Source organism: Fukomys damarensis, unplaced genomic scaffold (assembly GCF_012274545.1).
Source record: "Fukomys damarensis isolate Sample0158 unplaced genomic scaffold, DMR_v1.0_HiC HiC_scaffold_19, whole genome shotgun sequence".
Classification (NCBI taxonomy): Eukaryota; Metazoa; Chordata; class Mammalia; order Rodentia; family Bathyergidae; genus Fukomys; species Fukomys damarensis.
Genome location: NW_022900931.1, coordinates 63742335 through 63757905, shown reverse-complemented (window position 1 = coordinate 63757905; position 15571 = coordinate 63742335). Strand labels below are relative to the sequence as shown.

Sequence of the window (15571 nt, the reverse complement as noted above, 5' to 3'; positions counted from 1 at the left end):
CGTCAACGCAGCCGGCTCAGCTCGCTGGTCTGCGTACTGCGGCCGGGCCGCGGCGGAGTCCTTGGGGGTCTCATCGGGCGGTTTGCTGAGAACCTTTGCGGCCGACATGGACAACTCTGGGAAGGAGGCGGAGGCGATGGCACTGCTGGCCGAGGCGGAGCGCAAAGTGAAGAACTCCCAGTCCTTCTTCTCTGGCCTGTTTGGGTGAGAACCGGCCGAGGGGATCGGGACCTAGGCTAAGGGACGCAGGAGCCACGGCCTGAGCGGCGGGCTGAGCACCAGGGTTCGGGCAGCGGGGCCAGGAGATTCCAGGAGGAAGTGACGGGGTCTCAGGCCGCAGAGCGCACGCAGGCAGAGACGGCGGAAGGGACCTGGACAGATGACCCACAGACCGAGGCGACACCATCTTGAGGCTGGGCGGGGGACCCAGGCTGCAGACTGGCCAGCGGGCCGGAGGAGAACTGGGCCGAGGGAAGACGATCTGAGGCCTGAAGGAGACCAGCCCGAGTGGTTGAGAAAGCTGGAGAAGCCACTAGATGCAGGAACCTTTGGAGTTCTAGGGGACTCTGTTTGAAGGGGTCCGGACCGTGTGTTGGGGTTGAGGGCAGCTGCCTGAGGGACCTACCCTTGCAAGGGCGTGTAGGGCGTTTGTATGGACCCACCGTGATGGGAGGACAGCAAAGGAGTCTGACGTTGGCCCAGCAGCTCCGTGCTGAGGGTGATGAGTCTGGGCCCGAGTGTGTGCAGGCGAGTGTGGCCCTGGTTGAGAGTGACTAGTTCAGGAGAATTCAGCGCAAGACCCGGGGTTAGGATGTGGATCCCCGGCGGAGAGGTGGAGACATAATTTGGCTTGGCCAGGCAGGAGGAGAGGCGAAAGGCAAAGATGAGAGAAGGAGGAGAAACAAAAGCGGGGGTCGAGGCCTGCTGTATGGCCACGTGTGAAGGGGATGACTGGTATGTTTTAGAAGAGGACCTGAAGGAAGTTGGGAGACAGAACTAAAACTTGGGCGACGTTAAGTTCAAGTCAGCTCATAAAAGTTGACTGTTCTGGGGCCGGGCATTCAGCTCAGTGGTGCCACCCCTGCCTTTCAAGCAGAAGATCTGGAATTTGATCCCCGGTACAAAAAAAAAAAAAAAAAAAAAAAAAAAAAACTGTTCTCTAGAGAGTCATGGTCACTTAGGAGCATCAAAAGCTTAGATTTTAAAATGTGTCTCTGCCCCTTGCTCGCGGACTTGGCTAGGTTGGGTAATTGCCAAGATAAAGGGGATCATTGGTAAATCTGGCTTTAGACGTTTACTTTGCGTATCAAATATGTGTAAAAAGGCTTAGAATTGAGCCTGGTGTGTGTTTGTCATTGTCACTAATCAGAGGGAAAGGAACTTGGAGCCTGTGAGGAGCTGATGGAGACCAAGGTGGGAGGGGCCTTGAAGAGGTCACAGGAGGGAGAGACAGGAATCCTGCCTGTGACGGGGAGAGGGGAGCTGACAGGGAATGGGAGAGGGGTTCCGGGCCTCGGGGACCTGGGGTTAGAAGGAATCTGAGGCTCGGAGCAGAGGAGATAGAAGGGATCTGGGGAGGATTAGGAGAGGAGCGTGCTGAGGGAGGGTCCTGAAGGGGCCAGGGGGAGGCTGTGGAAACAGGAAGCCTGGGGAAGGGAACGGAGGCTTGGCTGAGAGGAAGAACTGGTAGGTGTGGGGCACAGAGTCAGGAAGCAGGGAAAGGCACATGGGGAAGGAAGGCTGTAGGACTTTGGAAAGACTTTGGGTGGAGGATCTGGGGTTTGGAAGAGACTATTAGGAGCCTGGAAGAGGTTGTGATTTGTGGTTGGGTAATGTTTAGCAAAAGAACTTGAAGAATGCTGATGCATTGCCTGTATAGAGAAATATCCAGGTCTATTGGGCTGTGCTGATTAGGTGAGAAATATTTTATTTTAGAGGCTGAAAGCAGAGAATGGATATGTGGACCTTCCTACTTCGCAGGGGTAGAAGTTCAAGTGCAGTGTTTGCGGGTGGAGCCAAGAGCTCAGTTTTCAGCAGTAGTTGTCCTGGCGGCGCTTGGTATCTCTGGTCCCTTTAGCCCAGAGTCGTGTGCAGTTGGGCTGTGGTCTTCCCTTGAGACACTTGCCACCTGGTTGGAAGGCAAGATTAACACTGCTAAGTGCTCCTGCAGCAAAATTAGCAATGCAAGGAGGGCCTGGGTCTGGTCTTCATGGCTCCTGCACTGAGGAAAAGCTCTGTGGGCTCTGGGTGAGGAGTGAGCTGGGCCCCAAGGAGCCCCCAGGCCATTGCCAAGAGAGCAGGGGCTCCGGAGGGTATCCTGAGCAGCAGGTGCAAAGAAAGGCTGGGCGTGAGAGGACATTCTGCCCCGAGTGATGGGGAGATGGGAGGATTAAGATCCAGAGAAACCAGGGTGGCTTTTGGAGAGGAAAGGTCTCATCCAGGGGCCGCCTAGAAGTTCTGGGGATACACTGGTGGGGAGCAGCACTCCAGGCAGAGGGGACAGCTTGAGCAAGGCCAGAGGTGAGGTAGGCCTCGTGCAGGTTTAACGGGAGCTCCTAGGCTGGACACCCGGTGCCGGGCTGGAGCGGGGTGCGAGCACTGGTGGCTGGTCCCAGCGGATTCCCACTTGCCCTTCAGAAAGGGACTGCAGCAGCTGGGTGGCGGGAGGCCGCTACAGTGACAGCAGAACCAGCAGTTGGTGTTGGCTGAGCGTTCTCTGCCTCTGAGTCAGGCCCAGGCCGGGCACTTCACCTGCCTTCTCTCCTTAGTCCTCGCGAAATCCCCACAGAGGTGGAGGAAGAGGGCTTAGAGAAGTCGGTTTAGCTGCCAGCACCGCAGTCATCAGGAGAGACGCATTCAGACCTGTCCTGCCCACTTCCAGAGCCCTCTCACAGGGCCACCGTGCCGTGAGGCTCCTGCCCATCTCTGAGCACACTGGAGAAGGGTGCTGGCAAACTATGGGGTTCGGGACTGCTACCTCCTGACCACAAAGTACTTGAGAGGGCGAGCAGCTGGGTTTCCAAGAGGCTCTGGGAGGTGCCCTGGGGGAGTGGGCAGGCTGGCCTGGATCCGTGTGTCCAGGAGCCGGGGATGTCCAGAGGTCAGCGGCGAGGACTTTGTCCTCTGTGGGCAGGAGCTGGCCTCGCCCACCCGGGTCAAACATTTCACAGCTGCCTTCGCTCCAGGCCTGCAGTGGGGTGCTGGGGTGCAGCTCATACTCGGTGCTTCTTCCTTCTTTGGGGAAACTCAGCAAGGGGAGCTTCCTGAAGCAGAGGCCTTATTCCTGTCCCATGGGCCACTTAGGCTCGCGCCTGGGAGGGCAGCCTTACTGGGCTGCCTAATGCTAGAGGCGCCAGCAGCCAGCGTTAGGAGATTGATGGTTCCCATACCTTAGGGGAGGGAGCGCAAGCTTGTGCTTCACTCGGGAAGTACCACGAGAGCCATGATGGAGAACGAGGAGAGTCGGGCGCCCTTTTCTTCTTCCTGCTCCAGGTCTGCGTAGGGCCAGAGGCTCCTGTGCTGAAGGGCAGTTCTGTTTTCCCTGGGCTCTCTCTCGTCCCTGACACCTCCCTTAAGAAACCCAGGGTGAGCACTTCTGTCCCCTTGGAGTCCTGCGGTCAGGGTGGTCCTAAGGGGTGAGAAGAGGATGCGCAGAGCGCGGCAGAGTGGGCTTGGCCCTGGGGGTGCCCAGCAGTCAGCAGCATCGTCACTGTCAGCTGTTGTCATCAGAAGCTGGAGGTGCTGGGAAATGGAGTGACAGGGTGTTCTGTATACAAACATTGGGTTCCTAAAGATGAGTGTGTGTTGGCAAGTCAGGTCCTGTGTGAACTGCCCGTGGGCACCAGAAGCCAGGGGCGCTGGCTTTGTGAGCGAAGGCGGCTGCTCGGTTGGGGCGGGCGTCCTTGTACAGGGCCTGCTGGGCTTCCCGCTTTGTGTCCAGCCCCTTCCACCTGCAGGCACCCACAGTGTCCCTTCTAGTGTGTGTCATGTGAGTCACTAAGACCCACAACTGGAACCTAGGTGCCACTTTGCCGGTCTCAGCAGTGAGTCTTTCCTGAAGGCAGGCGAGGATTCTGGGAGCATCTGAGAGAGCCTGGCTTTCTCCATGGGTGGGACCTTGCTGCCTGGTTGTACAGATGCGAAACAAGAGACTTTGTGCATGTCTTCGGAGGAACCGAATCATTCATTCTGGAGCTGTGATGACGTGTGATCCTGTTGGAGAGCACAGGGACCGCGTGTAAGAAACATGAGAGGAGCTGGGCACGGTGGCACATGCCTACAATCCCAGCACTCCGGGAGGCTGAGACAGGAGGATTGCAAGTTTGAGCCCAGCCTGGGCAGTTTAGCAAGAACCTGTCTCAAATTTAAAAAGTTGTGGGGGAGGTTTGGAGGATATAGCTCAGTGTGAAGGCCCTCAGTTCAGCTCCCAGTACTGGGGGGAGGAGCATAACGCAGGGCGTGTAGGCTGGGGGTGTAGGTCAGTAATCGAGTACATGCCTGGTACATGTGAAGCCCTGGGTTCCTTCTCCAAGCACTACAAAAAAAGAAACACAAGAAAAACACAGAAGGCCAGGCAGAGGGGCCGCAGTGGTCCTTGTCACTGAGCTGAGAATCTAGGCGAGTGATGGTCCCACGGATAAAAGCCCTTGTCCCCCACCATCCTCAAGAGCCCCTGCCCCAGTGTGGATAGCAGAATGTGTCCAGGCTGCGGTCTGTGCGGTGCCTTGTAGTAATTTGAATAAACCTGTGTACAGTCTCCTGTAGACTTCAGTCATCTCTGTGTTTCTTGTAATAACTAATATAAATGCTGGAGAAATACTTATTGTACTGCATTGTTTGGAGAATAATGACAAGGAAAAATGTCTGTACATGATCAGTACAGGTGCAGTTTTTTTAGAATAGTTTGATCTATTGTTGGTTGAATCTGTGGACCCTGAACCCACAGATACAGGGCTGACTGTGTTATCAGTGTCTTGAGCTGGGGGCAGGGTGGTGGAACGCCTAGGACTCTGCCACTGGAGTCATGGGCATTGCAGCTCGTGTCTAGATGTCCCCCAAAGCCTCATGCAGTCATAGGTGGGCTTTTCAGAGGTGGCTGGGTCTAGAGTTTGTGATGCTGGGATCGGGGGTGTGTGGTTACTAAATCAGCCCACTGGTTGGCTTGGCGTGGTTCTGGGTGTGGACAGTGGGAAGGTGCCCCCCCCATGAGGCTGCATGGACTGTAATGGACCGGAAGAGGGCTGCTGCGGTCACTTGTCTCTGGCTGCCGTCACTTGCTGCTTTCTCACTACTTCGCTGCTTTGCTGCCTTCTGCTTGCTCTCATTCACTCAGCACCTGTGGCTGGTGGCGAGGTGAGGCTTATCCCTAGAAACAGGAGGAAACTAAGGTAAGCAAGGAGCTGGCGTTGGGCTCCGGCCTTCTGGCCTCTCTCATGGTGGCCCTGGAGTTAGGTTACTGGGAGGCTGGCACCCTCTGAGCTCCTCTCTCCTCCATGCAGAAGCAGCCATTTAAGTACCTGCTTCAGGGCCAGGGAGTTGAATCCCTGGTACCAAATAAACAAATACATAAATACCTGCTTCGTGCTGTGCTTCACGCCAGGAATTGAGTCCGATCGTTTCCACAGCTAAAGATGCTGGGGCTGAGGGTCACCAGCCCGTGTTTACACTCAGCCAAGTGCCAGAATCAGATCTGCCCAGGTCTCTAAACCTTGCCCTTTGCAGTGCAGGTTCTCGGGAGAGAGCCTGAGACGACTTCAGCGCCGGGCGGTTTGTTTGGGGTACTTCGTCCTTTTGTCCCAGGTGAGCCCCTACCGTGAGGGTTTAGCTCTTGATGGTGCCACAGGTGCAGGGGCCACGGGGATCCTGAGCTCTGTGCCAGTGCCCTCAGCAGAGTGGCAAGGCCGGCAGCTCATGCCACTCGTGCCTTCACTGTGTCACATCCCTCTGCCTTTGGACAGTGCTCTGGGCTTGGGAGGAGGCGGCCTCATTGAACCTCCTCTGCCTAGGGGAGCTCAGCACAGCTCAGCAGAGAGCAGAGACCACCTGAGGAGGGAAGCCACGCAGGCTGGGCTGTTCCATTAGCAGGAGGGGTGGGGACAGTCAGGGACGTGCTGCACCAGCCTTGTTTTCCAGAGGACTCTTGGCTGCTCAGTGGGGGAGAGGCCAGGGCTGCAGAGAATCTCCAGGCCCCGCGGCCTCTTTCTCAGCCCTGCCACTTCCTGCAGTGTCTGCTTGGGTAGGGTCTCTGCACCCCAGCGCCTTCTGTGAAGCAGGGTAGTGAGGCTGTCTTGGTTATGCTCCTTGAGGTGGGCATCTCGAGCAGTCAGCACCCAGGTTCCCGCCGCGAAGGGGCACAGCCTGGTCAGACTCAAGCTGCAAGGCACTCAAGGGCAGGGGCAGCCTTGGGTCCCTCTTTCCCACGGAGGGTACTGACTGGTGATCAAGCCATGGGCCAGTGGCTGTGGCCGCTGCTGAGGGACAGGAGGGAGACAGTGTCAGACCCAGCGGGGGGAATCAGTCCATCTGTCCCTCTGGTTCTTAGGGACCTGCGAGTGGGAGTGGCGACAGCACCTTTGTGGGAGCCAGGGAGTACCCAGGAGCAGGAGGGAGGGAGGTTGCAACTGCCCTGCAGGACCCTCCCCGCTGGCCTGGTCCCGCCGTGCCTGTGCTTTCCTGGCAGTGCTCACCCTCCATATGGCAGTTGCTCAAGGTTGGTGGCTGCGCCTGGGAGACCTGAGACTGCTGCCTCCGCGATGGAGAGAGCGTGCAGAGCGGTAATTATAGACAGCCCTGTGCCGGGCCGGCCCAAACCAGTTCGCTCATTCCCAGTGTGGCTCAGAGCTGTGGGATGGAAAGAGTGCAGCAGAGGCAGCTTGGAGGAGGTCAGTGGGGGTGGGACTGTCAGCTGTCACGGGCACTGTCACCCAGGCCCTGCAGCAGGAGACCCAGGGAGCTTTTCTGGGTCTTGTGCAGGAGGCAGAGAGAGAAGGCCTGGTCTCTTTCCCCAGAGGCTTGCGGGTTGCCAGGAGGCCACCTCAGGTGGGCAGCATAAGCCCCGCTGAGCTGGGTTAGGAAGCCTGGGGTCAACCATGGGAGAGACAGCTTGGTAGAGCGGTGGAGCCGGGACATCTTCTGTTCACTTTTCTGTTAAGTTAAAATAGGCTCTAAATCCTCATCCTGGCCTCCAGTGTGGTGCACTCCCTGCCAGTCCCTCTAGCCTGGTCTCTTGCTGCCCCTGCACCACGGCCATCCTGGCCCACTCCTCTTCCTTGAACTTGCCAAGTGCGACCCTGATTAGGGCCTTTGCACGTGCTGTGACCACTGCCTGGCGTGTTCTTCCCTCCTTCCGTGGGTGGCTCCTTACTCACTGAGGACTAAGGGTCAAGGACCCCTCCTCCCCCATCCCCTGCTGCTCGCGATCCCAGTGAGTGGCCTGTTGATCCCCGTTTGTTGAGGGGTGGGCCCTTCCACTTTGCTTACCTCTCATCTCCAGTGCCTGTCACGTAATAAATGCTCAGATGTGCACTGCCCAGAATCTGCGAGTCACTTTCCCCCTCTGGGCACTTCCTTAATCCTAGCAGAAGATGCTGGCACCCCAGAGATGCACTGTCAACTTGCCTTGCCACAGCAGTGGCCAGGACTAGGGTATTTGGGAGGCAGGGGAGGCAGGCTAGGGACCTGCGCAGGTGTTAATTCCCTGGCTTTTCCACTCTGCAGTCAGAACCGTTGACGCAGTCTAAGCTAGGAACAGAGAGTTTCAGCCCAGGCATCCAACGGGCTTTGTGTCCTCTGTCACTTTGAGCCCAGACAAACCCGGCCTGGCTGATGCTGCTCATTGCTGCTCACCAGCTTTGGGCCTCTCGGTTTCTGCTCTGCCCGAAGCCTGAGCTCTTTCAGAGGACGCCTGGGGCTGCATAGGACTCAGTTGTACCCACAGAGGGGTGGGGTGAGCAGACCTGTGATGAAAATCTGAACACAGCCCTTTCAGAAGACGTTTCCAGAGCTGACTGTATGTAGCTCAGCGGTAGAGGGCTTGCCTGGCCTGTGCAGTTCCATCGCCAGCATCACAGAAAAAGAGTATTCGAGGGAGAAGGACCTCCTGAGGTGTTTTGAATTCTCCTCTGCCAGAAGCTTAGCCAGGAGGAGGCCCTGAAGAAGTTGGCCACCTGAGGGGCGGTGGTGGGTGAACGTGGAGGAGCACATGGCTCAGTGCTGCTCCCTGGGCACGGCAGAGGGTAGATTCTGTCCAAGGAAGGCCCTTGATGCGATTTGGATTCAGGAGCCAGGACTATAGCCTCTGCTGCCAGCCCGCCCCACCTCTGTGTTCGTTGGCTGACATGGTGCACACCCCAGTTTTTCCATCCCAGACTTATTCAGTCACCTGAGTCCCCTGGGTCCCCAAAAATCCAAGCTACTTGGGCGGCACAGTATAGGAGGACTATACATCGGAGGCTGCCCAGGCGACTTAGTAAGACCCTGCCTGACACTAAAATTGAAAAGGAGGAGGTCCGGGGTGTCGGGGAGTACGAGAGGAGGGAAGCCTACTTCCAGGCCCACCAGACCTCCTGCACACTCCTCTGAGAGCGTGGGTTAGGGTGGCCGCAGCCGTGGTGGGTGTGGGCGGGGCGGTACTGGCCCAGTGACAGGAGGGAGGTGGGATGGCGGAGACATTCGTGTAGCTCTTAAATGGGGAGGCACCCCCTCTTTTCCTTTTTAAAGAAATAACACAGCTGTTACATCGCTGTGGGAAGAACTTGGTGGGACTCCTGTGTGTGTGAATTTTATTCTGGTTAACACGAGTGAGAGGAGTTGCAATAGTTACGCAGACCACAGGCTTCATGGCCTAGGCCTGGCTGGATTTGGGGGTAAAACAGACGGAAGATAAAGTTGGCACTTTGGGGTTGAGCCCCCCAAGTCGGGAAGAGGTTTATGTGTGTTGCTTGTGGGTTGAGAAACCAGGGTAACACGTGCCCCCATGGCTGGAGGTACAGCTCAGTGGTAGAGCATTTTCCTAGCATGCACGGGGCCTGGAGTGCCATGCACAGCACAACATTTTTTTAAAAATAGTACCCTTACATTTCTCTCTGGGCGCACTGCACAGTTTTTTGAGGTTGGCATTGCCTTTTGGGTAATGCTGTGCCAAATATCCTTGTAACTTTTCCGATTCGTTTTGTAGGATAAATGGCTAGAAATGTAATTCACTGTGGGACTACAGGGTCAAATATAAAGACTAATGTTAAATTATACTTTTTTTCTTGAGTACATAAAACGTGCAGATGGCAGAAACAATTTGATGGTCCTGAGAAGGTGCGGTGACTAAGTCTGCCTCCCACACCTGGCCCTGGTGCTGTACACCTCGCCTTAGAGGGAAGCACTGTTACTAGCTCTTCGTGTTTGTCCAGAAATATTCTGTGTTGATATAAACATGTAATCTGCCTCCCACCTGGCCCTGGTGCTGTACACCTCGCCTTAGAGGGAAGCACTGTTACTAGCTCTTCGTGTTTGTCCAGAAATATTCTGTGTTGATATAAACATGTATGTTTCTATTCTTTTCACCCTCTGTTTTCCTTTTTTTTGGCACACAAATGAGAGCGCTTTATATTTACATCTTACAGTAGTGCGTCTGAGCATGGCTGCACTGGGTTGTATCAGCTCAGTTCAGAATAGGTAACGACACACTCCCAGGGTGGCGGAGACTTTGAGCAACAGTGGCTGTGTGCAAGGCCCAGGACCAAGGCACTGGGGATGCAGCAAGGTGTCGACAGCTGGGCTGATCCCCAGAATGTGCTGCAGGCTCCAGGGAGGAGGCGCTGGCAGGGTGCCCGGCACCCACTGGTCACGCTGCTGCCCAGGCAGGTCGTGAAAGAGACTTTTGGGGGCTGCATGTGGAGGTCAGGAAGCCCCCCAAGAGTGCAGATGGCTGTGCCAGTGTACCTTCAGGGAGGGCACCACAGCAATGGTGCCTCGTGTGCAGGACCGGGGCGCTTGGAAGGCTGGGGGTGGTGGCTTCATAGGCGTGGCGGGGAGGGCAGAGCTCCGCTGTCACTGGGGTAGAATGTGTGCTCTCTCTCATCCTTATCTATTTTCCTTTTTCTTTTTCCCCAGAGGCTCATCCAAAATAGAGGAAGCATGCGAAATCTACGCCAGAGCAGCGAACATGTTCAAAATGGCCAAAAACTGGAGTGGTACGTGCTGTCTGCTACAGCGCTTCCTCCACTCCCCTCAGCGCCCCGTCCGCAGGCCCCACTGCCCACCTGGCAGACAGTCCAGGCAGAAGGATGGAGATCTAGGAACGGTAGAGTGGAGAGAGGTGATGCTGTCGACCACGGTCCTGAGGGACCCACGTGGATGAGCTGTTTGACAGATTTCTCCCTAAACTGAGAAGTTTGGGTTTCCTGGAAACAGTTCTGCCTTGCTTCCGTCAGAGTCAAATTCTGGGCTGGGGGCACATGCAAGAGGTTCCAGTAACAGCATGAATGACAGCCATCATTTATGGGGCCCTCTCCTATCTGTCATGCATAGTTTAATTGCCTCCTCTCAGCCACCCTGGGGTTGCCATTAATCCCCCCATGTAACAGACTAAGAGGCTGAGGCTCAGCTCAGCACCTGCCCAGGGAACCATGACAAGTAGGCAGCACAACCAGGATTCAGAAAATGTCGGTGTCCGCTGTCAGTGGCTGGGCAATTCCCCTGACAAGGCGGCGGGCTCAAGGACTGCGAGTCAGGGTCTGCTTGAGGGAGCTGTAGGGGGGCACCCGTGCCCTGATCCCCGTTAGTGCTGACGCCACAACACGGCTCCCGGCATCAGCAAGATTGGATCAAGGAAATGGAGAGCGAGACAGTTTGGGAAGCTGGGGAGAGCACTTGGACACAGATGAACCTGGGGGCGGGTGGGGTGCCGAATTTCAGGGTAGACGCAGTCCTCATCGTGGCTTGAGAACCCCTCAGCTGGCATCCTGAAAATTAGAAGAACTTTCCCTGACGTTCACCAAAATGCATGGTACATATGGCCTAGTGCTGCGTGTATTTTTATGCTTCCAAGCTGATAAAGGGCCTTCGGGAATGCCTATTTTTCAGTCACAGGTATGTTGCTTTTCCCCTAAAATGTGCTACCATCCCGCCTTCCACAGTTCCAACAGAAGTCCTAGGCCACGTTCTCTCCGATAGCACCCCTGCTCCTTGAAACTCGGAGTTCAGATGCGAAGCTCTCTGCAAGACAACATAGTGCAGCCCCAGAGAGAGGAGGCCCTGGTGCCTCCAGAGCTGGTCTAGGAGACGTCTGGACAGGATGGCTTAGGACCCACAGAAAGTGGCTGTGTGCATGAGCTCAGAGCAGATAGGACTTCCGGTGTGAGCCCTTTTCTGCGTGTCCAAAGCTGTCTTCCCTCTGATTGCCCCACACATGCCTCCCAGTTAGCGTAGTGCTCCTGCCCAGTGTGCAGTGGGGCAGAGCACAGAGCTTAAGGATTCGGCGAGACGAGCACTGGAGAGTTGTTGGGGAAAGAAAGAGGAGCAAGTGGACTTCATCTCGTGTGTCCCCTCTTCCCGGACACCCGCTCCGACCCTGGCCCCCATCTCCCCGGCCTCTACTTGGCCTCTGGTAGAGAGGACAGCCAAGGCAGTGGTGCTGGAGCGGCCTCACCCTGGTTTCACGTCCTTCCGGGCTGTCGTCTCTGCCTGCCTTCTCCTCGGACCTTTACAAAGTGGTGGCCCTGGAGATGTGGGCAAAGCCAGGTCAAAGGACACGGGCTCGCCCTGGGTCTCTGGGTGAATCACCGCGAGCTCGGGTCTAGGCCTCTGCTGGGCGTGCTCACCTGGGCCGGTCCCAACCTCTCTGTCTCTGGGCCTCTTTCCGTATTCTTGAGAGCCCAAACCCCCTCCTCGGCAGTGTCTGTACGCAGCCTTTTTCTCTTTTCTCTTCCAGCTGCTGGGAACGCTTTCTGCCAGGCCGCCCAGCTACACCTGCAGCTCCAGAGCAAGCACGACGCAGCCACCTGCTTCGTGGACGCCGGTAATGCCTTCAAGAAAGCTGACCCCCAAGGTGAGGGCCGCTGGGGCCACACACTGACCGCCGGAGCAGCTGAGCATTCTCCAGGTCCTTGGGTGTCCGTGTGACTCTGGTTTTCCCAGTAGCCGACGTGTGACAGGCAGGAGGCACAGAGCCTGAACTTCAGAGCTGGCTCCCCTCCTGCGGCTGGCACTGTCCTGCTCCAGTCCCGCCTCCCTCCCCTGGGATGCGAAGCCTGTCGCTCCCCTGCGAGCATTTGGGAGTGGGAGTTACATTTCAGACCCTCCGCCTGCCAGGGAGCGAGGCAAAGCTGTTCTGTTGTCAGAATTAACATGCAGAAGGGAGCGGGGGTGTTCTAAGACCAGCCAGGTAGGAGTCATTGCCGAAAAAGGAGCGGAAATTATCCTAACCTGGCTTCCCTACACCCTGGGGAGAAATCAGTGAGAACAGAGCCTCAGATGGAGTTGCCAGAGAACAAGTTCCTTAAAACAAGAGCATGCAGGGACAGCAGCTTGGTTGGGAAGATAGCCTCCCTGGACTCTTCCTGAGGCAGAGAATCCCAGCTTGTGGCCCCCAGATGCTGGGATTTTGTGTGGTGGGAATTTTGTTTTTATTATTTGTTTATGTATTTTTGTGTGGTGCTGGGGGTGGAATCCAGGGCCTTTGCATGTGTTCTACCACTGAGCTACATCTCCAACCTTAGGAATTTTGTCTTTTAAAATGTTAGGGCCAGACATAGGTTCTAACCTTTAATTTCAACAAACGAAAGCCTCTTTTTTTTTTTTTGGATACCAGGGATTGAAACCTTCCACTTGCAAGGCAGGCCAGGCAGGCCACGGAACCACTGAGCTAAATCCCCAGTGCTTAGCAAAGACATTTTTAACATAGCCATCTTGTGTCAGAGTATCCTCTGGGAGAGTGGAGAATTCTTTTTTAAGGAGATAGTTATTGTGGAACAAAGGCTGGTCCTTGCCAGGAGAGGCCACTTTGCACAGGTTTCTCTGCAGCCCCACGCACTGCCTTACCTAGTCGGGTCTGTGCTGTGTCCTGACTGACAGGGCCAGTCCCCTGCGAGAGAGCCGATCTCTGTGGACCAGGGTCTAGCCCCTCCTTCACTGGCATCTCATAGATGTGGGCCTGAGTGGTCAGGTGCTGGGGCCTGGGCCAGGCAGGCTCAGATGCAACGGCCCGTGATGGTTGGGCCCCAGCAGACCTCGTGGGCGAGTAGATGACCTGGTGTGACCCTAGGTTTGTTTTCCGGCTGGAGTCACCCTAGGAGTCTCTTGTCCTCCGCAGAACCTTCCCCCCAGCCTTCCCTTCTGCTCCCTGGGGAACTGGTTGGCCTGGTGATGCTGCCTAGCATCTGCCGCTCAGCTGCTGCCCCATCCGGAGTGACTGGAAAGACTTGTTTCTGGGGTGGCAGCTGCCAGGCTGCCTGACTGTGGGCACCATGTGTGCCTTCCGCAGACCCTGCTTTCCTGCAGGCAGGCCTGGCCTGAAGGGCTTGCGCTGATCCCTGCCCTGACCTGAGAGTGCAGGTGGGCCTGGGGCGGGCATGGCTCCCGCTGGCCTTAGAAGCACGGAGTGTCACACGGAATGTGGCTGAGGAGGCTCAGAGCAATGGGAGGGCATTAAGGTTGCCACCTGGGTGCCAGGGACTTGGCTAGGGGCCCCTCAGGGAAGGGGAGGACGCAGCTGTGAGCAAAGAGCTGGCTGTGTGCAGCCCCAGGACTCGTGCCGAGCAGCCCCGCTGCCTCCAGGTGCCCTCCCTGCGCACATCCTCTTGGGGTGTGACCGGTCCAGGTGTGAGCATGTTTGCATGGAGGTGGCAGCTGCTTTGTCTGAGGTCAGTCGGGGTGCACAGGGAAGGGTGCGGCAATTGAGCGATGTCTGGGAGGATCGCGTGACCCTGGCCAAGGCACTTCCTCTCTGAGCCCCTGTCCTGTCCTGCTTTAGCGCGTGGCGCTGCCATGGGCCCACGTACAGATCTGCCCAGGGTGGCACCAGGCCCTTTGTGCTCAGGGTCCAGCGGGTGCGTGGCCCTGGCTGGTGGAGTGGAGCTCCACCTGCCCGGTTTCCCCTCCCTGGGGCCTTCACTGCCAGTCTCGCCCAGCCTGACAGCCTTGTCCGGCGCCCGTCCTAGAGGGTCTCCCTGCTGTCTCCTGCAGATCAGCTCCCCAGCCCGCCGCTGCACCTGCTCTCTGCGGAGGGAGCTACTGCCCCATACGGGCCGGTGATGCCTCGGTCTCCTCACCACAGCCAGCTGCTCTAGGTGGACTCTGGCCAGGAGGCCCCTTCCCTGGCTGACCTGGTCACTGGGGCCTGGCACAGGGAGTGGTCCGGCCCCTCACGCGCTGTCACTTGCTAGGTGCCTAGTGCACACCAGACACCTGCATCTCGGACGCACCCCATTCCTGTCTCGGTTCTCTGACTTGTCCCTGTTTCGTTGAGGAATAGGCGCAGACTGAGTCCTAGGTATGATGGAGGCTGCGGCTGGGTACATCCTGCGGGCAGGGAAGTGATGCCCCCAGGCTCAGGCCAGGGAGCACTGAGCAGGCAGACTGCAGAGGGCAGGGACAGACCACGGATGCCCAGAGCCTGGAAACAGAGATAAGCCCAGTGGCAGTGAGTGTCAGGTGCTTATCTGAGAGCTGCCCAGGGTGTCAGCTGGCAGCCTGCCACTTTCCAGGACAGCTGTTCCCGGAGCGAGGAGCTGGCACGAAGAGGCCTTAGCCCTGAGCATCTGTGTTCCTCCCCCGCGGCCACCGCAGGCGCCGCGCCTCACTGACAGTGCCCTTGCTGGCAGGCTGGGAGCAGCTGCTTCTCTTGCTGGGGTGCACCCTTTGCCACCTTGGCCTGCTGGGGGCCGGGACGGAGAGCCGCGAGTGGCTGGGCCCAGTGGGGGCTGCTGCCGCCGCCTCCTCCCCTGCATTGGCCCAGCTGGCTGCTCATCGTCCTCCTGGACCTGCTTGGTTATAGAGCGAGTGTGCAGGGAGAGGATTAACACTGCCCTGGGCTCCCGTTTTGTTGACGCGTCCGCTCCCTTTGCCCCTCCTCTGCCCGCTTTACTCCTTTTCCTGCTGCCTCAGGCTCCCCACCGAAAGCCTGGAGCCTTCCTGAATGGTGCGCATTCTCTGTGTCTTCTTTGAGCCCCTGGAGGCTTTCAGAATTGGGCGGAGCCTACACACTCCCGGAGCAACACTCAGATACTGCTGTGTGCATGTACTTTCAGGGACATTTGGGGACTGCTCAGCCTTGAGAGTGACTTTGGTGCCAGTGCCCGGCCAGGGGCCCAATGCCAACAAGTGCTGGGTGGCTGCTTCCTGGTGGCGGTGGCATCCTCCAGGGGTGTCCAGGAACCAGGAAAAGCCCTGCAGCCTGCCCAGGCCCTCTGCCCTCTGCCCCTCTTGTCCTCCCTCCCTAGCAGCCTTTTGAGATGCATTAAAATGGTGTTTTTTAAAATTCTACCCTGAGAGCTCATTTCTATCTGCTAGAAATTGCCACCCACTCGTGCTTTTCTCTCCTCTGAATAACTTGTCAAAAAAAAAAAAAAAAAATTTTCCC

General features: G+C 57.1%; 1 protein-coding gene across 1 annotated transcript in view; it reads left to right on the top strand.

The window, feature by feature from the left end:
* The first annotated feature begins 6 nt into the window (after positions 1-6).
* Positions 7-15571, top strand: part of Napa (NSF attachment protein alpha) — a 21464-nt gene continuing 5899 nt past the window's right edge. Inside the window, exons 1-3 of the mRNA XM_010640827.2 lie at positions 7-204; positions 10105-10184; positions 11924-12040. Of these exons, the coding sequence (XP_010639129.1) occupies positions 107-204; positions 10105-10184; positions 11924-12040 (295 nt within the window). The 5' untranslated portion in view covers positions 7-106. The remainder of the gene's footprint in view (positions 205-10104; positions 10185-11923; positions 12041-15571) is intronic.